This window comes from Corylus avellana, chromosome ca6 (genome assembly GCF_901000735.1).
Source record: "Corylus avellana chromosome ca6, CavTom2PMs-1.0".
Lineage (NCBI taxonomy): Eukaryota > Viridiplantae > Streptophyta > Magnoliopsida > Fagales > Betulaceae > Corylus > Corylus avellana.
The window spans coordinates 3892598-3913436 of record NC_081546.1 but is presented as its reverse complement, the minus strand read 5'-3'; the positions used below and the strand labels follow the sequence as shown (position 1 = coordinate 3913436).

Sequence of the window (20839 nt, the reverse complement as noted above, 5' to 3'; positions counted from 1 at the left end):
TTGTTGACTACTATTTTCCGTCGCACCAAACACCAGAAAATACAAAAACTATTTTGAGGAAATTATTTTATACCGAAACAAGTGGAGCTTTAATTATAAATACTAAACATGCATTAATAACAACATTCATCTTTTACCGAAGCACAATGATCATCGTAATTTCACTTGAAGTGAAGATGAGTTATTTCATAGTTAATTTTTTATTCATGAACGGTACAAGGGAAAAAAATAAAAAATAGAAGAGGTTAGGAATAAGGGTAATTTTTTATATTTACCCTTATTTTTTTATCCCCAATACGCACAAATAGTAAAAAAAAAAAAAGAAGAAAGAAGTTGTTTAATTCACTTTTCGGACAAAAAGAAATGTGTAAACAGATCTACTCGAGGACTTATTCGTCAGTTTGAAAAAAGATAGCGTGATTGACATCAGAATGAACTAAATAGTAATTACCAATGCGCACGCATAACATGTTAACATCCCCATGCACGTTACACATAATGGCTTATGACTCATGCATACAGCGTCCCGTGATCCTCCATCCCATGCGAACGTAGGGCCCACACGGTTCACGAGGCAAGTTGGGTTGGGGGGAGGGGGGGGGAAGATCACGCGCTGCAACCAGGAAGATATATTCCTCGCATCGCATTGAGCCACGTGTGTGTTAGGCCGGATCCGACGGGTTTATATCTTGAGCCGCGCTCTGATTGGTCCTCCAGCAAGTGGTACCCAAAAGAAATATCTAAAGGATGCTAAAGGAGTGGTGCCCCTGGGACCAGATATTTGTGGTTTGACCGTCACACTACCCTTTTCGTTCCCAGCCACCAATCATCCCACGTGGCGTGAGACTTGTGGAACGATGCTTTAGGGCAGCAACTGCAGGACACGTAGATTTTAGATTCAGATCTCGTGGAATGGTGGCATGGTGCAATGGTTAGTTTCGTTGCACCTATCCTCATCCCTAGACTTTGTAGTCACCACTTCTTTTAAAGATTAATATATATATATATATATATATACTTCTTTTCAAGATTAATATATATATATATATATATATATATATAAAAGGCTGGATCATGCCCAACTAGGCAACCATACCTGGCCACGGGTGGTTGCCTAGCTGGGTCAGGCCCTCAGCCACTTGGGTGGCTCTCACCCGACACCCGGCATGTAACACATGAAGCAAATAAAATAATAATAATAATAATAATATGTTTTCATTTTTTTGTGGAATTAGTTGGAACAAAGTTAAGCTAATTAATGAGTATTTCATAAAAAAAACAGACGAAAAATCCTAAGTTAAATGCTTTAGAATTCGGACATTCGAACATGACCGAGGGAGGGCATTCGAATACGACATCAATCTTATTAAGATGTATCTATTAATTGTCATTGTTTACCATTTGTATAAATTTTTCAACATTTGTAACAAACTCAATTATAAATACAATCTCCTTCACCATGCGAGAAGTAGCACAGAGATAAGATCATAATTGGGAGAATGTTTTATAATACTTTCTTTTTAAAAAAAATAAAATTAGGGACGACTATACAAGTCCACTCATAAAGAAGCCATTATGGATATGGTAAAGTGGCTAGCACAATGGGTTGTAGCTTTCTAGCATTCTAAATGGCCAATTAAAATCCTACATCTTTTTAATCTATCATTAGGCCAGGACGCATGAAGTTAAGCTACAGTGTGGTCAAAGAAGTCAAGCTTGATATATACAGTAGTTTTATTATTATTATATATATAATGTTTAAAATATTCATTGAAATATTATGTCTCTTATTTTTACCAGCTTTAATTTTTAAAATAAAAATAATTGAAGTCTTGAATTTCGACTTTCCTAACTTACCTCCCATTTTTTGTGTTGAGCCTCCTTAAATTCTTCCTCTCCTTGAGATGTTTCAGTCGATCATGAATTCAAAAAATAAATAAATCAAATGAAAAACTTAAGATGAAATTAGTCTAAGTAGAGTTTTACTTAAAAAGAAAATTCTAATAATTGATTGGTACTGCCGCATACGCTCAGTAATAATTTATTTAAAAATAAATAAATCGGTATGAAAGTTTTAAGCAAAACCCATCTCGGCGTGTTTTCCCCACTTCCAAGTGAATTGAAGTGGTACCCTAGTTGTACTAATTTAGCAATAGCAAGTAGATTGGCACTATCTCCCCCTCCTTTGTCCATATAATGCTCAGAAAAAAGAAAAATAAATTGGCACTATGGCAAATCAGTCAATGAAAACCATCTTTTGTGCTCTCTCTTTCTCTCTCAACGCACTACAAATTTTTAAGCATGAGTTTCATGGCAAGTCAACTCTGATCCACTTGGAGTTGAATTTAAGATTAGTCCATGGACATGGAATTAAAATTCCATTTATAATTTGTCTGATGCAAGAGTCAAAAGGATCACTCATGTTAATGGAAGGGGTGAAGTCACCAAAAGGTATGCCCACTACTAGTTTAGAATGGAAGAATTTGTGAGAAGATTAACATATGAAAACTTGAATAGAAAATCACAAAAAGACTTGCTTTTGACTACTATTGCTCAAGTATTTCAATTGAAAACCCATATTAGACATCTTTGAATACTTTCTTAGAATTTGAAGAAAAAGATTGAAATGCTCAAATAACGAGAGAGATGTAAAAGCAGGGGCAGCTGCTCACAGAATTTCTAAATATAACTGATGATTGTTACTCATGAAAAATTACATGCTTATTATACATAGGTCAAGACATATATTGTCTATAATCCAACATTGCGCTTTCTTCTATTAAAGGAGAGAACTTTTGATGAAATTTCAAGGAAGACAACCTTTTGCATTTAATTGTTATTTCTATTTTAATTTAGTTTAATAAAAGGTTTTTTAATACAATATAACATATAATATATATGACATGTTGGCCACCTTAAATCTCCTCGTCTAAGACATGTTCTAACATAAAACGCATGTTAGGGCAGCCAGCTTATATGCAAGAACAAGAAACAAATATGAAAAACGCTATGCCGACTCCAAAAACTTGTTTATCACAATTTATGTGGAATTAATACTATAAAGCAATAAACAATTCAATCACTCAAAATATATAAAGCAATAAAGAGGCAGACACATATATTTTGGTTACGAAGAGGAAACCTTTTAGAAACCGATCTAAAAGTAAAACCTCTCCGGGGCAGCAAAACTCAGGAAATCACTATCAAAAGATTACCTAGAGATTATAGACACTATGAACACTTACGACCCTTTGCAAGACCTTGGCTATGTAAGATCGACAAGCTTACAACTCGTCTCCTTGCTCACAATCTTCTTTAACGTGATTCTCCTTTACCAGACTCTTCCGATAGACTTCTCAACCGTAGATTTATCAAATGAATAACTAAAACTCTAAGAGATTCAATTTAACGCTCACCACATATGATGTCTCTTAGCACAACCTCCGATGAACTCCCTGGGGGTGAAAATTTGTGCCTCTCTTTTCTATAATAATGTATATATACCCCCAACAAAACCCTAGACCTAACCCACTTAAAGTCACATTTTTTAGCCTAAAACTTACAGGGTGTCCGAACGGGGCCTTGCGGAGCAAAAATAAAGTTTATGGAATCCGGACCCGGGGAAGGCCTGTCCGGACAGGGCATGCAATGGATGAAACAGCATTCTATAAATGATGTTAAACCTTGATCAACAGCTCCGATCAATGGGCATTTGTGGTCCGATTGAGCTGAAATTTTGCAGGGACGTTCATAACACATGAATCTACATTATGAACAGTGGAGATTGGATTATGAGCATTGTATATCAGTGTTTGAACCCGTGAACAGTATCCTTTGTTTTTTAAAACTAAATTAAGCCAACACAAAAACTAACAAAATCTCTAGCGTAAGGCATATTTAGAAAAGTTAATGCACCTAATTGCTTGCTTGCTCGTACATATAGATATGGTAGGCTCAAGTCTCAATACCAACATATAATCTGCCAACATATGAACAAAACAAGTAAGCATTTTAGGCTATAGTTTAGTTTTTGCTCTTGTCACCATCTTCTTCTTATAAGCATTTTAGGCTATAGTTTAGTTTTGGCTCTTGTCACCATCTTCTTCTTATGTGTTCATATATAACTTATGGTTTGAAAAAATAATAATTTCAAAATAAAGTTAACAGAAAACACAATTTTTAAAAACGCAGTTAAGCATTTAGTAAGAATATTACTTAGCTTGTCCTGGCCTTCGGGTTGATGATAGATTTGTTATTCTGGCCTTTGGATTGAGGATTGAGTAGATTGATGTGTGGACTTAACTCGCTTGACCGGATTTTTAGTTTCTTGTTTTTTAATTTTTTTTTTTTTTAATTTTTATTTGTATTTGAGCTACCCATGTCTTATATTTAATCTGCACGAAGCAGATATATTCCTTAAATGTAATTGTATATGAGTTAGTGGAAGCTTTAAGTCATTTTGATGACTTTGTAACCTTCATAACTTTTGACTATGATTTTTCAGAGTGATGTAAGAACTTTATGCTCATGAAATTTTATCAAAAGAAATTTCACATTTTTCAAAATAATAATAATAATAATCGGCATTTAAAACTGTACAATTTTTAAAATACATCTTATTAGAAATACAAACTAAAATGCAACTTGAAAAAGTTACGGGATCAAAACGTAATAGGAAAGTAGAATTGCCATTAGTCATCATTCTATATTGCATTTGATGTTCCATTTAATATTTATTTATTTGGATGGATCAATCATGCTTGTTAAAATATTTGGTTTAAAAAACAAGAAAGTAAAACAAGCCAATCGGAGAAGCCCGAAATGGGAGCAAATTTGTCGACGAGCTTTTTGCATCGGCCTCTAAATTAAAGTATCAGATGCGTGGGTGACTTTGTCAGAGTATGTTCTGTGCATACCGTTTTAATCTAGTTTAAAATTGGGCTTTTTTAGGGTGCATCGCATATACTTTTACACCTGGGTTCCTTACTTCAACAACGCATATATATATATTGGTGTTATATTATCAGCAAGGGAAAATATAATTAAAATTTAGACTATTAACAATTTTGGATTATAAATGTCATACAAAATTGCAAATCAATTTGTATGAAGTTGTCCATAGCAACTTTAAGATGTGCAGATTTTCGGTCTTTCAACCGTTGATCTATTGTTGATATGGTTTCGACTCGTGTGTACGTGTTGTTTTTTGACAATAGATGTGGCGGGGCAAGAATTCTCTTTTGAATTTTTACGAAAGTCGAAAGTAAAGATAAATGTTCGTTTTGGTCTCTAGCGAATTCCGACCCACCCAACTTTATTTTTTTAAAAAAATATAATTAATAAATGGCATCATTTTAGGTTTAGTTTGCTTTTGTTAAATAGAAAACAGAGAAAATGCTAGCATCGATTTGAACCCTATAATTTTTTTTACTTCTCTTTGATGCAAACCTAAGTTACTTCCTCCCATGTTTGTACTGTTCGTCCATTTCTCTCTCTATGGATGAATTTCTACGTTGATATTGTGCTCTTCACTTTCTTCTCTCCTTTCTCTTCGCACTTCACACCCGCTCTAAAGGCGATTTTTTTTGTGTTTTCATATTGTTATTGTCTTTCTTTGCACAATTGCACTCCGAAGGGTCTTCAATAAAAATAAAGATGCACGAAGATGAGGTGCATTTGTTTCAGACAAAGACATGGTATCTTTGTCTCGGGGGTTGTTATCTTTATCAAATCCTTAACTTTAGAGTCATTTAAATATATTCTAACATAGGTAGACAAAGTTTTCATCTGATGAACATAAAAATATGAGATCTCTTATTTTTCAACCATCTCCGACGCTTATGCTCAACTCTACCTTCGACATTTTGGAGTCGAAAACAAGAGGAGAATAACCTCCATCAAAGGAAGAGTAACATATTTTCTATCTTTTTATTTTTATTTATTTATTTTTTTTTATGCTGGAAGAGGTGAAATACAAAATCATAAATATTGACTCCAATATGTCTTATGCACACCGCTATGACCTAAACAAAGACGTATAAGGCAAGAATTCTACATAAATTACCAATGTAATTTTGTCATTAACTAACCTATCATATATAAGATAAATGTCATACATGTTCTTATTTCCGTATTCTTATGTTCGCACTCTCTAACGTGACAATAAAAAATTAGTAATTCATTCAAAATTTAATTATAATTTTAACTACACAGCAGAAAATGTGCGATTAAAAAAATGAAAATGAGTGTATAATTAATTTATTATAAACCTCAGAAAGTAATCAGCAACTCGGATATTTTTTTTGACCTTTTCTTTAATTTATCACTCTCATCATCGACGCATATAATGGCTTTCCATAATTAAGCAATCAAACGGTCAAAACACAAGGAAGACATACACCCGCGTACGACGTCAAGCCAAACTCCAGCAAAAATATCTAGCACCGGCCACTTCAACAACCGAGTTTTTTTATGAATTTATTGTCCACGTGTCATGCAATCATTCTAATTTAGAAACGCCACAAATTATATTCAGCAACCCAGGGTTACTATCGTCATTTCACAGCCCACTCCAGTGCTTGTCCGAGTCTCTTTGTTCGTTTCAGTCCCTCGTGGTTGACGAACTGTGTACAACTCTCGTATGTCGTATGTCGTATGTATGCTGCGAATGTATAGAGTGATGGGCATGTATGGGTATGTGGATGGTAAAGACTGACATGACGTGACAGCCAGCCTCTAAGGCGAGCGGAAAATATCATTGCCACGTACGCAGCCAAATCTTAAGCTTCGCAGGGCAGCGCTCCTAAAGATATTCTCTCTGTGCCTCACCACCAAAAACTCCAACCTCTTAATATTTTCTAAAAGAGAAAAGAACAAGAAAAAGGAAGAGAGCCAAAAAAAGAAAAAGAAAAATCTGGAAGTTTTTGTTCAGACAAATCGGCTGGCAGAGATACCCGGTACTTTTTCTTTGTTTCTACTGGATTTTTTTTTGTTTTTGATGTTTTCGTTGTTTTATATTTAGTTTGAGTGTAATCAGTCTGTAATTTTGCATTAGAGAAAAAATCTGAAATTTCGAGCTTACGTTTTGTATGATTTGGTTGAATTTATCAGCTAGACAAAGCTTAGCTGAACTTGTTAGGTACTGGTTGCTAAGTGATTTTATTTTTTCTATTTTATGTTCATTTTATTTTTTTTTAAAAATGAAGGCTTGTACGATTTGAATATTTTTGGTATATAATCATATTTAATGTCTAGTCTGTTCTGGCTGATAATTATTCTAACAAGTAACAAGATTTGTAAGTCTGAAGCTTTTGAGAGGCGAAGATATTTTTTGAATTATATTTCTAGAATTATTTTCATTTTTTTTTTTTTAATCTCACGTTGCTAACGGATCTCAGCCCTCAGGGAAACATCAAGGGCCGGAATGTTGAATTACGATATTTTGATTCTTGATTGGTAACGGTTTGCAGTAACGGTTACCGTTTAACTTTTGCGAGTAGGAGGATAAGTTTCTATTCTATGGCTGCGTCGTCTGAGAGGTGGATCGATGGTCTTCAGTTCTCCTCATTATTCTGGCCGCCGCCGCAAGACGCGCATCAGCGAAAGGTGCGCGCATGTTTTTATTTGTAATTTTTCTGAGTTCTGTTAGTTGCTATTGTGTTATTTATTGAATTTAAGTTGCATTTTTTTTTTTCATATTAATTTACTGGTTTGTTTCTCTTTGGTTTACACGGATCAAGTCGCTGAAATATTTGCTTTCGAATGAGTAAGTGCATAGGATGTACTGAATATTGAGGAGCTTATGATATTAGATATATAGTTGGAGAGATACTTTGGTTCCTGTGAGTGCCTCAGACTGAGGGTGATGTGGTGAAGTGTTTACTGCGGAAAGTTGCTTGAGCTGGAATCTTTTGATTTTTTCTGAGCATGGAGCTTAATTTTGCTTTCCATTTTGCACCGTGGAGATGGTATAAAATCCAAACCACTTCACCTACTTCATTGCCCCCCAAACTGTTTCTTGTACCTCTATTATAAGTTCTTTTTGTTCATACAAAGTTTGCAACTAAATAAAGTGAATAAAGTGCCTAAGTCCTGTTTTTGTTTACCAAAGTTAGTTGCTGTGCCAAGGGTAGAGAGTGTTAAATCATCGTTTATCTCAAAAGTTTAAGCTTATAGGAAGTGACTCTTACACACTTCATCACGCGTGGGCTCAAGCTCCTCTTAATAAGTGAGGCCCTAACACTTGAAATATTTAATTGAAGTGGGAGTTGAATGATGGAGACAAGATTCGAATTCAGGACCTCTAATAGGATAAGTAGTAGTTTAACATGGTATTAGAGCTGATGGTGGCGTGCGGTATGGTGGAGTGACGCAAGCATAGACAAGGATTCCTATAGTAGGGATAGAGGTGCAAGGTGCAGGGTTCATAGCATGGGTTTGTGCAAGGGTTTCTAAAGTGCGGACAAAGGTGCAAGGTGTGAGCATGGACGCTGAGTTCTTGGCGTATGGGGAAAAGGTTCATGGCACAGGCACAAACGAGAGTCCCTAGAGTAAGGACAAAGGTGCATTGCGCGGGTAAACCCACATAACCCACAAGTGATCTTAGAAAAGGCCCATAAGATTGATAAAAAGCTTCTGTTTGAGGGGGAGTGTAGCAATGTGGTTATGGAGTCACACATGAAGGGGAGATTGTTGAGTTTACACGTGTGGTTGTAAAAAGATTGAGTCTCACACTGGAAAATTGTAACAAGTTTGAGTGGTTAATATAGAATAGTTGAATCCAAACCTATAGGCTTAAGCTTTTAAGTTGAGTGGTGTTTCAACATGCTATATTATGTTCTCACTAAAAAACTCTCCTCAATGTATCAATCTCACCCACAAGTGGTATCAAGGTTTAATACTATATTAATCACTACTTATCTCATAAACTTAAGTTTATAGGAGGGGATGAATTTAATCACCTAATTTATATTCTAATAGAGAGTTAGTATCCCGTTTCCCTATGGTTATGAATTAGTGAATATGTAGTTTTTATAAGTCTATGAATTGATAATATTACAAGGTTTTTGGTTAAAACCAATTATCGGACCTAGTTCTCCCTCCCCCCCCTCTCTCTCTCTCTCTCTTCACATTTACATTTTTAGTTTTCCTTTATAACATGTTATTGGAATACTGATATTATCACTGGACCTTATGAAACATTAATGTCTTCTAGAACGTTGAAACATAATCATGTTTTGGAACTACGTATATAATCCATAGAAAGTTATCAAAAGTTTTTGAAACATATTAATCCTCATCATTATTGTAATAACTGAGATGCAGATATTTGGAACTTCAATGCTTAAAGTTTAGTTGATAAAGATGGAAAATTGGGGTTTAGATTGCGTTAAAAGGGTATTATTGTAATAAAGGGAAAAAAAGATATTTCTGTCATTTATTGTATTTTCCTTTATATATAATAACATAGTGAGAGGGACGTGTAGTCGACTTGTATCCTTGTTGGTGGACTACTGGCAGTACGTGAAATGCTGCTGTGTGGAAAATGGTGTCTACGTGCCTGTTATGATGTTTATGGAGGGAAATGAATGATAGACTTTTGAGGACCTTGAGAGGACTTTTTTTTTTTTGATAAGTAATTGATATAAATAAAAAGTGCAAAGGGGCGCAACCCACATATACGAGAAGTATAAACAGAGAGCGCCTAAGAGGGAGAGAAATGAAAGAGAAAATCAGAAAAGCTAATCACTAATGGAGCTAGCCAAGCGGCTGTCCAAGAGTAAAGAGTAAAGAAGAAAAAATGAGTCAATTCCTCTATAGTCCTAGTGAAATTTTTAAAACATTTAGCATTTCTTTCCTTCCATATACACCACATAAGACACAGAGGGATCATTTTCCACACAACCGCGAGAGGACTTTAGAGGAGATTAAGTCATTTTTTTTCAAAACTTTGTATCTTTAGACAACTGCCTATGTTTCTCCTTTAAGTGATTTCCTTGTTTTTTTTTTTTGCTTATTCTAGTTAGGTGCTTCCTCTTGTATACTTTCTGTGTACTTAGGGTCGCCTTTACTCTTTTAATGATATTTGCTGATTACTTATATATAAAAAAATAAAATTAGTGAGAGGTTTGGAGGATCTTTTTGTATAGACCCTAATTTTCACATGGTATAAGAGTAGAGGTCTTGATTTCAAATTCTAGCGCTAGAGTTTACCTCCATTTCAGTTAAATATTACACGTGCTAATCCTCACTTGTTGAAGATGATGCCTACACATGAAGGGAAGTATTAGAATATTAGTTAAATAATTAAATTCACATTTTTTTTTTCATCTACTTAAGCTTTTGAGATAATTAGGAAGTATTATAATATTAATCTTGTTTGCGCTGAATGTTAAGGTATATAGAACTTGCTTTATGTACGTCTATCCAAAAGTGAAAAGTTAAAAAATGAACTTCTTGTATGTCTCTGAAAATGATTGATTGCTTTGGACAGTGGATTTTAGATCTATTTTATATCTTATGTTATCTACTTAATTTCTTTTTGTTTATATGATTTTTTCCTTTTTTAAGTCAATTTCCTACGGTATTTGAGACATGTGCTTCTTTTATTCCTTTTTCCCCAGGCTCAAATTACTGCCTACGTTGAGTACTTTGGTCAGTTTACATCAGAACAATTTCCAGAGGATATTGCCGAGGTATGCTCTTTGTGCTTTCAATTATGAACAGATTGTTCTTACCCTGAAAAACTAGAAGGAGAAATATACTCAACTAAGAGTATTAACTATTAGGATGAAAGAAATGCTAATTTCGTGGAGACTTTAGGTATTGAGTGTTTATAACAGATTTTTTGTACTCATATACTGATATATGTTCTATTTTTTTTTTCTAAGCACTGATATATGTTCTTTTGATAGTTGATCCGTAACCGTTATCCATCAAGGGAAAAGCGTCTTTTTGATGATGTTCTAGGTATTGATACTTTCCCCATGTTAGCTTTTTCAATAATTGATAAAACATTTAAGTTCTCATTTGAAAATATTTTCTTATTTCTGTATAGTGACTGCTTTATGTGTTTAAATCTATTTCCAGCTACCTTTGTGCTTCATCATCCTGAGCATGGGCATGCTGTTGTTCTTCCAATTATTTCGTGTATCATTGATGGTACGTTGGTGTATGATAGGACAAGTCCTCCATTTGCTTCCTTCATATCCTTAGTCTGCCCAAGTAGTGAGGTATGATCCTAAGTAGTTTGATTTCACTATTTTCAAATCTATTTCATTTTGTTTTGAAGATTTTCCTTACTTGATAAATTGTATTTTCTGCCTTTATTTTTTTACATGCTTATATCGTATCTCTTCTTTTTTTTCTTTTTTTTTGGTTTCCTTTCAACAGAGCCTGCAATACGCTTTACAAATTGCAGAGGATATTCACATAAACTTTTCTTTCCCCTTTTTACAGAATGAGTACTCTGAACAGTGGGCTCTGGCATGTGGGGAGATCTTGAGAGTATTAACTCACTATAATCGCCCAATATACAAGATGGAACAACCAAATAGCGATACAGAAAGAAGCAGTAGTGGCTGCCATGCTACTACAAGTGACGCTACTGACAGGGAATCCAGCCATATTCCTGTGGTACAACAGGAGAGGAAACCTTTAAGGCCTTTATCTCCCTGGATTACAGATATATTGCTAGCTGCACCTCTCGCTATCAGAAGTGACTACTTCCGATGGTGAGTGCATCATTTATCTGTGGCTTAGTGCTGCCATTTTGGTTGGAAAGTCATAGAAAGATATAATGCTGAAAGTAAGTCATGCATGATGGAAAGGCAAAGTGCTATCTGACCCAATTTGTGGGGAAAAATGTAATCCAACACAAATTTGGTTTAATTGTTTATCATATCAGGCAGAGCTTTATTCAACCTTAGGATCTTGCTCGGATACCATGCCAAGATTAGGGTTTGCTGAAAAAGAGAGGCTCAGAACATACTTTGGCCCTCTCACTATTTTCTTATATATATTAAAGAGAAATATAATAATGCCAGAAATAGCCCTTTAACCTTTATTACAATAATATCCTTTCCAACACGGGGTTCCAAACTACCTTCATTGTTTGATAGTACTTTTTATATAGCAACATCTACAACTGCTTGTCTTTTCTTCTCTCTCTCTAATAATGCATCGGTTTTTTTTTTTTTTTTTTTTTTTTTTCATCTTGATTTAGTAGACAGCACGTTCTCTTTATGTGAGGCAAAGGCTTATAAATGAATTTTGTTCTTGTACAATCTGCTTTTGGGTCTGCAAACTATGCCATTTTATTGATGAAACTTGCTAAGTTGCAAATATATATTTACCATTGTATATATTTACAATGGTATATGGCAAGCTGCATGTTGTCTATCATAAACTAAATGTTTTATAATGACAGAACTTTCATCATCATGCTGGTATTGTTGTAATGAGATTCTTGACAAGTTGGCAAGTGCAAGATATCTTTATTACTAGCTGGAGTGCAAATGTTGGCAGCATGTAATTTCAACTCATGAATGCAACATAATCTAATGATAGTCTCTTTTCATTTTTTCCCTTTTCCTTCACCCTGTTGAGAAACTTCACAAAATGAAACCGTAACTGATTCTCTGAAAAGAGAAGGCTGTAATTGATGATTTAATTATCTCTGTGTTCCTTTTCTTTTTTGGTTATTATATATAAATGTTTTTCAATGGTTTATGCCAATTGTATCAAAGGTAGACTTGAGGACTTTAGCAATTTCTGTTGATGGCCCATTTATCATTCTTTCTGTAACATTCCAAAATTAGCACCATGTTGGTTTCAACTTTGCTCATTTTATTGATGGTTCACATTTCCAAGCACAAATTAGAAAGTATTGTTTTGATTATAGCTATCAATTGGCAGAACAAATTTTCACACTGTTGAAATGGAAGACATTTCATTTCCTCTTGGTTTGTTTTCATATGCCCTTAGATAATTTAACAAACGATTTCTTGCATTTGCAGGTGCAGTGGCGTTATGGGTAAATATGCTGCTGGAGAACTCAAGCCACCTACAACTGGTTAGTTAAATTTCTCTACAGAATATAGATATGACTTTGCATTCTGCAATTCTTATATTTTTGATACTTGGCCCTGAGTTGCAATTTGGAATAATCCTAGTTAGTGTTATCTATGAGATGAAGTTTCATCTGGAAGCAGTGATTTTGCCACACATGTTATGCAATCTGATCTTTTTGTACTGTAACTTATTAAATATAATTTATGTGAAATGACAGGACAAACATAAGTACATAAGACAACATAGATGGTAGTGAAATTATTGGTTGATTTATACAAGTTTTGTGAAAACTGAAGAACAACTTGCACAATTTTTTTGCAACTGTTTAGTTCAAAACTACTTGACTAGGATTTTGGAAAATAAGGGTAATCCTATTTTTTCTCAGTTTTCTATTCATTAAAATTCACGGATGCATTTTTTTTTTTCTGTATTTACCAGCAAGGAACAAAAACACCTACTCTTTGATCCCACAATCCCACCACCACCAGTTTCAATTCATTAAATCTTTAACTTGTCGACTAGTCCATTTACTACAACAGATCATAAAAATTTATTTTTTCTCAAAACCAGAGGCAATAACAATTCAAATAGCCAAATGTATCCAAGATGTCATGAAAGGTTCAAACCAGGCTCGCTGAACTAGCGGTTTACTGATGCATTCACTGGTCAGCTTGATTTTGACATTCTCGTATCAAATTGGAGCGCTTAGATATAACTTTTAACATTTTATAGATTGAAGAATTAGAAAAGAAAATGTCTTCACTTTAATGTCTTCTTTATGAATTAATTCAAATACATGCACTTTTAAAATGCTCTTCTACTACAAATTACCATCAGTCTAGTCAGTGGATACACACAAGTAATTGAACTCATTGAAAACCTTCATGTTCACACAACTGATCTATAACTCCAACAGCATGTTGGTAACATGAAAACTTCAAACCAAAATAGCTTAGGCAAATCAAACCACATTAAACCCCTAACCACTACGAAACAGTTGTGTATACTGAATCATACTGAACTCTGTGGAACTCATTGAAATTGTGCGGACTCTGTATGGTGAACGGGTTTGGATCTCCCTGGCATTAAGCTTGAATGGTTTGGATTCTGGGGAGTTGTTAGGGTGAGAAAAAAGAAAAGCAATAGGAAAGAGGGATAAAAAAAGAAAAAACTTTGATAATTTTCTTTAGTTTATATTAAGAAGGAATTGTACCTCGAGATGGCAATGAGACACCCCCTCTTTTTTTCAGCTTCTTCTCGTGGATCTGGAAAGCATCCTCAGCTCATGCCATCAACACCAAGGTGGGCTGTTGCTAATGGTGCTGGTGTGATATTAAGCGTTTGTGATGAGGAAGTTGCTCGCTATGAAACTGCTACTTTAACAGCGGCCGCTGTCCCTGCACTTCTGCTTCCTCCTCCAACAACAGCTTTGGATGAGCATCTAGTTGCCGGGCTACCAGCTCTTGAACCATATGCACGTTTATTTCATAGGTAAATATCTGAACCTTACATACTTTTTCTAGCCAAAGCAAGAAAAGAAAAGAATCTGAAGCTATTGGTATCTGTCTTTTTGCTGAATATACTTAATATATTTGTTCTTTCCTGTGTTAGGTATTATGCCATTGCTACTCCTAGTGCCACCCAGAGACTTCTTCTTGGACTTCTAGAAGCACCACCATCATGGGCACCAGATGCACTTGATGCCGCTGTCCAGCTTGTAGAACTCCTTCGGGCTGCCGAAGACTATGTATCTGGCATTAGGGTAAGCTGGATTCTTTAGGTTGCAAAGTTTATATAGCTGTGATACTATGCTGTCGATCAAATATCAATTGAACTCAGTTATACCACTATCTTTTTCATTTTTGGTATCCCATGAATAACCTGCTTCAGGAGAAATCCTTATTTGTATCAATGATCTTGGGAAGATTTTGTTTAGATGGAAAACTGGAAATGCATGCCCCCATGAACAAAGCAGCTAGATGTCAATGCAAACCTTGCATTTTTATATTTTAAAGGTCAATACATGGCATTCTGTCATTTATTTTTTCAATGGATCTTGATATTTCAATTACTGCTATTAATGAGTTTCCTAGATGACCATTTTTTTCTACAACTAATGCATCCATTAGTTTTTAACTGGTTGTTGACAGAAAAATTTACATGGTGACTGCAAGATGGTAGTTAGTTATTCAATCTAGGGATTTTGGATTGGAGAGGAGTAAAAGAAGAAGCAGCAGAAGAAAGGATATACCTTCCTCACCCTACATTGGATCCATACCTTCTTTCTCAATACGCTTTGGTTTAATGTGTTTGACTGATGTTTAACTTAATTCAAATTGCTTGAAGCTGAATAGTATCTCTTCCTTAGTTTAATTTTTGGCTAACTCAGCATTAGTCAAGCGAAATTGGGTTCAAATCTGGCTCAAGACTGCTTCTCCTTCTTAAGTGTTAGCGTTAATTGAGTGTTAGCATTAATTTATGTGCAACATTAATGGAAAGTTTTTTCTCTTAAGTTGATTTGCCAAAATTCTAGCTAGCTTGCTGTTGTTTTAATTCAGCCGAACTAAACTTCAGGCTATAACATTTACTGGACTGGACCAACAGTCCAAGTTCAACCGAAGCTTAGACAAAATATGTTTAACTGAATAGCTATGTGTGGGATCAAATTTGCAAATTGATAGTCCTAGCACTAAAGGTAAGAAAGCGGCAGAAAAGTGACACATTTATAGTTATCATCTCCTGTACTCCACCTCAATTTGGGTATTGATGGGAAGAAAGTTGGAAACACTGAATTATGGACACAGTATTTTGATAGTATTTACGTGTTACTTTTTTTCTTTCTTTCTTTCTTTCTTTACCCTCTTTCCTAAATTTCTAGAAAAAATATCATAAAGAAAGGAAAAACTTGATTCAGTATCAGATATTTTATACCAAGAATCAACAATAGATTGCAAAGGTGAAGTAGGAGTTTAGTGGTGGCCATTCTGCATATTAAGGTACTGGAGTTATATCTGAAGTTCCAGAAATAACATCTATCAGTAACCTTTTCATCAAGCAGGGGGGATGGAAATTCATCTTATAAACTGTTAGGAAACAAAAAATTTTATTAAATAATATTTATGTTCATTTGGATGGAGTTATTTACCGAGGGATGACTTATTGTAGCACTTTAAGATTCTTTTCTGGACACAAATTTGTCATACCTTTCAGAACTAATCCATCTAAATGCATATAGTGTTTTCCTTTCTGATATATATTAATTCTTTTTTGTTTGTGATATAGCTTCCTAGGAACTGGATGCATTTGCATTTCTTGCGTGCAATTGGGACTGCAATGTCCATGAGAGCAGGCATAGCTGCTGATGCTGCAGCTGCTTTACTTTTCCGGGTACTCTCACAGCCTGCATTGCTTTTTCCTCCACTACGGCAAGTTGAAGGAATTGAAGTTCAACATGAACCTTTAGGAGGTTATATTTCATGCTATAGAAAGCAGGTACAAGTGATAATTGTTGGCATTTCTTTTTTATCTTTCTCAAGTTTTAGGCGTCCAGATGCTGAAAAGCCCTTTGCTATAGTTTTCTTGAAATTTTATTAGTTCTTTCTTTTCTTTTGGTCGGTTTTTTTTTTTCTTATTATTTTTTATTTGTTTTAAATGATATCCAAATTAAATACCATCTCAAAAACTACTTCTTACCAGATAGAAGTGCCTGCGGCTGAAGCAACTATTGAAGCTACTGCCCAAGGGATTGCGTCAATGCTTTGTGCCCATGGCCCTGAGGTTGAGTGGAGAATTTGTACCATATGGGAAGCTGCCTATGGCCTGATTCCATTGAGTTCATCTGCAGTTGATCTTCCTGAAATCATAGTCGCAACTCCATTGCAACCACCCATGTTATCATGGAATCTCTACATACCTCTCCTGAAGGTCCTGGAATATCTTCCTCGGGGAAGCCCATCAGAAGCATGTCTCATGAAGATATTTGTTGCTACTGTTGAAGCGATTCTTCAGAGAACATTTCCATCTGAGTCTTCTATAGAACAAACAAGAAAGGCAAGATACCATTCTGGCATGGGGTCTGCCTCCAAAAACCTTGCTGTGGCGGAGCTTCGTACTATGGTCCATTCACTTTTCTTAGAATCATGTGCCTCTGTAGAGCTTGCTTCACGTCTGCTTTTTGTTGTGTTAACTGTGTGTGTTAGTCATGAAGCTCAGTCCAATGGGAGCAAGAGGCCAAGAGGTGAAGAAAGTTATCTATCCAATGAAAGCATTGAGGAATTACAGGCAATATCTGAAAAGCAAAGACCAATGAAAACTAGGAAGTTGAAAAGGCAAGGGCCTGTAGCAGCATTTGATTCATATGTTCTAGCTGCTGTTTGTGCTCTTGCCTGCGAGCTTCAGTTATTTCCTCTGATTTCAAGGTCAAGTAATCACTCAAACTCTAAAGATGCATCACATGTAGCCAAGCCTGTGAAAATCAATGGATCTACTGATGGGTTTCAGATTAGTATTGACTCAGCAATTCGTCATACTCACAGAATCTTAACAATTTTAGAGGCACTTTTTTTACTGAAGCCGTCTTCTGTTGGCACATCATGGAGTTACAGTTCAAACGAGATAGTTGCTGCAGCCATGGTTGCTGCTCATATTTCTGAACTATTTAGACGGTCAAAGGCTTGCATGCATGCTCTCGCTGTCTTGATGCGATGCAAGTGGGACAATGAAATCTACACTAGGGCATCATCACTATACAACCTCGTTGATATTCACAGCAAAGCTGTTGCATCCATTGTTAACAAAGCTGAACCTTTAGAAGCGCACTTAATACATGCAACAGTGTGGAAGGATTCCCCCCTGAGTTTCGATGGCAAAAAAGAAAATCAATGTGAAAACAGTGTTTCCTTTCATCCAGGGCAGCTATCTACCCCACAGTCTTTGGATTCAGCCCATTCGGGTACTAAATTTAAGTCTCAGAGAGCATCACATTCAGATGAAAGTTCAGGAAATACCTTGGGTAAAGGTATTGCCAATTTCCCATTAGATGCTTCAGATTTAGCCAACTTCCTCACGATGGACAGGCATATAGGATTTAATTGCAGCGCACAAGTTCTTTTAAGATCAATGCTGGTGGATAAACAAGAGTTATGTTTCTCTGTTGTGTCTTTGCTGTGGCACAAGTTGATTGCAGCTCCTGAAACCCAACCTAGTGCAGAAAGCACTTCTGCCCAACAAGGATGGAGGCAGGTAATATTCTGTGTCATCCCTGTAGCAGCATTTTCCTTTTTCCATATTTTATATTATGAGCTCCTGAATAGAAGAAACATAACTTTCTGGCTATAATTTCCCTATTTTGGATTCATATTCCAACAATATATTAGAAGTCCAACTGTGCCTTGTTGCAATGCGGGAACTGAATTCTTGTCATGGACAAAAGGAACCATCTCTTAAATGTCTATATTTAAAGGATCTTTTCATGCTACCTTTTATATATATGCTTTTTTCTTTGTGAAAATAAGAACACAAAACACTTATAAAAAAGAAAAAGAAAATAAGAACACAAACATGTGTTTACTGTTGTCGCTTTGTACTTTTCCGTCAATAAGAGTTTTTAGTGTAACCTTCAATCTATGCTCGTAGATTGTATTTGTGAGTTAAAAGATAAAATATGAGTCAAGTACTAGTAAATAGGTTCCACATTCTATGTTACAGTAGAAGATCATTACTATTAACAAGAGGCACTTCTGGGACAGTTAACTTATCTAATATATTTCTGCCACAGTTTATTCGAGTAACTGTATCTATTATCAATGCAAATTTATTTCACTGACTAACATTTGGATGTATTTTAGGTCGTTGCTGCACTATGCAATGTTGTATCAGCATCACCAACAAAAGCAGCTACCGCAGTTGTCCTTCAGGTTTAAACTTTTGCTCTACTTGTAAATTGTCGCCCAAGTATATTTTAGATTTGCTTTTGTCCTTTATCTTGAAACCTCATGTTAGGGGTCTAATAATAGAGGTATTTTAGGATTGAAATGCAAAAATCATTCACGTAACACCTCATGTTTTTGCTAAAACTGATAGAACTTCGGAACTACCTTTGTGATAGGACCAAAATATAGCTTCTAGTAAAACAAATGGTTATCTGTGAAATTTTATTCTCTGATAATGAAGGTGTTGCCTTGCTGATGTCAAAATCACCAGCCTTATTTACTGGTATATTTTAATCTCAAATGCTTCATTTGCTTCTGCGCTTGTCAGGCGGAAAGGGAATTGCAGCCTTGGATTGCCAAAGATGATGATCAAGGTCAGAAGATGTGGAGAATCAACCAACGGATTGTAAAATTGATTGTGGAGCTCATGAGAAATCATGATAGGCCAGAATCATTGGTCATTTTGGCAAGTGCATCAGATTTACTTCTGCGTGCCACAGATGGAATGCTCGTTGATGGAGAAGCTTGCACTTTACCACAACTGGAGGTAACATCTCATAATATTGATTTATGTTTTTGCAGTTCCATGACTCAACATGTTAGCAACTACGTTTAGTTTTAGATTTTGTAGTTCGCCAACCTCCTGATCCTATTGCACGTGTGTCTGTGTTTTATCTAAAGTATACACATCGGACCGATTCATGATTTACAAAATTGAAAAGATTTGACTCCACATGTTTTTTAATTTATCCTTAAATCTTCAATGTCGTATTAATATTCAATCAAAACATATAAACTGTCAGCTACTGGAAGCAACAGCTAGAGCGGTTCAGCCTGTGCTGGAGTGGGGAGAATCTGGGTTGGGAGTCGCTGATGGCCTTTCAAACCTCTTAAAGGTAAACACAGACCCATTATTGACTCACTCGGTCAAGTTGGATTCCAAGCTGAATGTAAAATTTACTATGATTTGCCTGAAATTTCAAACTCCGTAAGCAGTATTCTTTTCATTTGTATGCCCATGAAACCTCTACTAATGTCAGTTGCTTGGTCCAATGCTGCAGTGTCGCCTACCGGCTTCCATCCGATGCCTTTCTCACCCAAGTGCACATGTGCGGGCGCTGAGCACTTCAGTCCTTCGCGATATTTTGCACACTGGTTCAATTAAATCTAATTTTAAACCAGCGGAAATAAATGGCATCTGCGGTTCATCTTATCAGTACTTTAGTTTAGACGTTATTAACTGGCAAGCTGACATTGAAAAATGCTTAGCATGGGAAGCTCACAGCAGACTTGCAACCGGAATGCCTATTCAATATCTTGAAACTGCTGCCAAGGAATTAGGCTGTACTATTTCTGTATGACATCAAGTAGCTTTTTCCAGCCATTTTAGGTTTCGAGTTTTTTGTAGTGAAACTTGCACATAAAAACATACATTATTTATTGCCTTGAAGGACATGGGTTTGCAGGCAAGTAATTATACATTCTGTTGTCGTAGATATAGAAGCCTGAGAATGTCAATTACAGTGCTTTCATTGGCCGGACAATATAATCCTTCTGCAAGCTTGTTTCTGTACAGTGATTTGACAGCCCTACAATTAGGCTTTATGCTGTGGTTTGTTAAAAATAGGTCGAAATTTAACCTTAGATTCGTAGATGAAATCAGCTTTAAACGACTTCATTTGTTAGTTGGACTCTTGTAATCTTGGGTCCTAGTGTCAATTAGAGATCTAAAGCTACCAGTCAGTGTCGTACAAGCAAGAAGCTTGTCGTTGGTGTTATCATTATTTTATTTTTGACATGTGTTATACATTCTCTTCCAGTTCTATTTTTTTAAAATC

At 35.5% G+C, this 20839-nt stretch overlaps 1 protein-coding gene across 4 annotated transcripts; it reads left to right on the top strand.

Moving 5' to 3' along the window:
• Positions 1–6793: 6793 nt before the first annotated feature.
• Positions 6794–20576, top strand: LOC132185942 (protein GIGANTEA). 4 transcript variants are annotated; one of them, XM_059599758.1, is made up of 15 exons: positions 6794–6956; positions 7500–7605; positions 10623–10694; positions 10914–10968; positions 11089–11231; positions 11458–11732; positions 13017–13072; positions 14322–14562; positions 14683–14833; positions 16354–16563; positions 16768–18312; positions 18918–18986; positions 19330–19548; positions 19805–19897; positions 20063–20576. In XM_059599758.1, exons 2-15 carry the CDS (start codon positions 7519–7521, stop codon positions 20360–20362), a joined length of 3516 nt encoding a protein of 1171 aa, XP_059455741.1. In that variant the 5' UTR covers positions 6794–6956; positions 7500–7518; the 3' UTR covers positions 20363–20576. The 4 variants fall into 4 exon arrangements, with proteins under 4 accessions (XP_059455741.1, XP_059455742.1, XP_059455743.1 ...); XM_059599759.1 differs by having other exon boundaries at positions 7405–7605; XM_059599760.1 differs by having other exon boundaries at positions 7398–7605.
• The last annotated feature ends 263 nt before the right edge of the window (positions 20577–20839 follow it).

Bases quoted from the DNA above. Each gene is read 5' to 3' on its own strand.
- LOC132185942 (XM_059599758.1), top strand. From the start codon at position 7,519: ATGGCTGCGTCGTCTGAGAGGTGGATCGATGGTCTTCAGTTCTCCTCA. The intron at 11,733-13,016 runs GTGAGTGCATCA...TTGCATTTGCAG, and splicing joins AGAAGTGACTACTTCCGATG to GTGCAGTGGCGTTATGGGTA. The intron at 19,549-19,804 runs GTAACATCTCAT...ATAAACTGTCAG, and splicing joins GCACTTTACCACAACTGGAG to CTACTGGAAGCAACAGCTAG.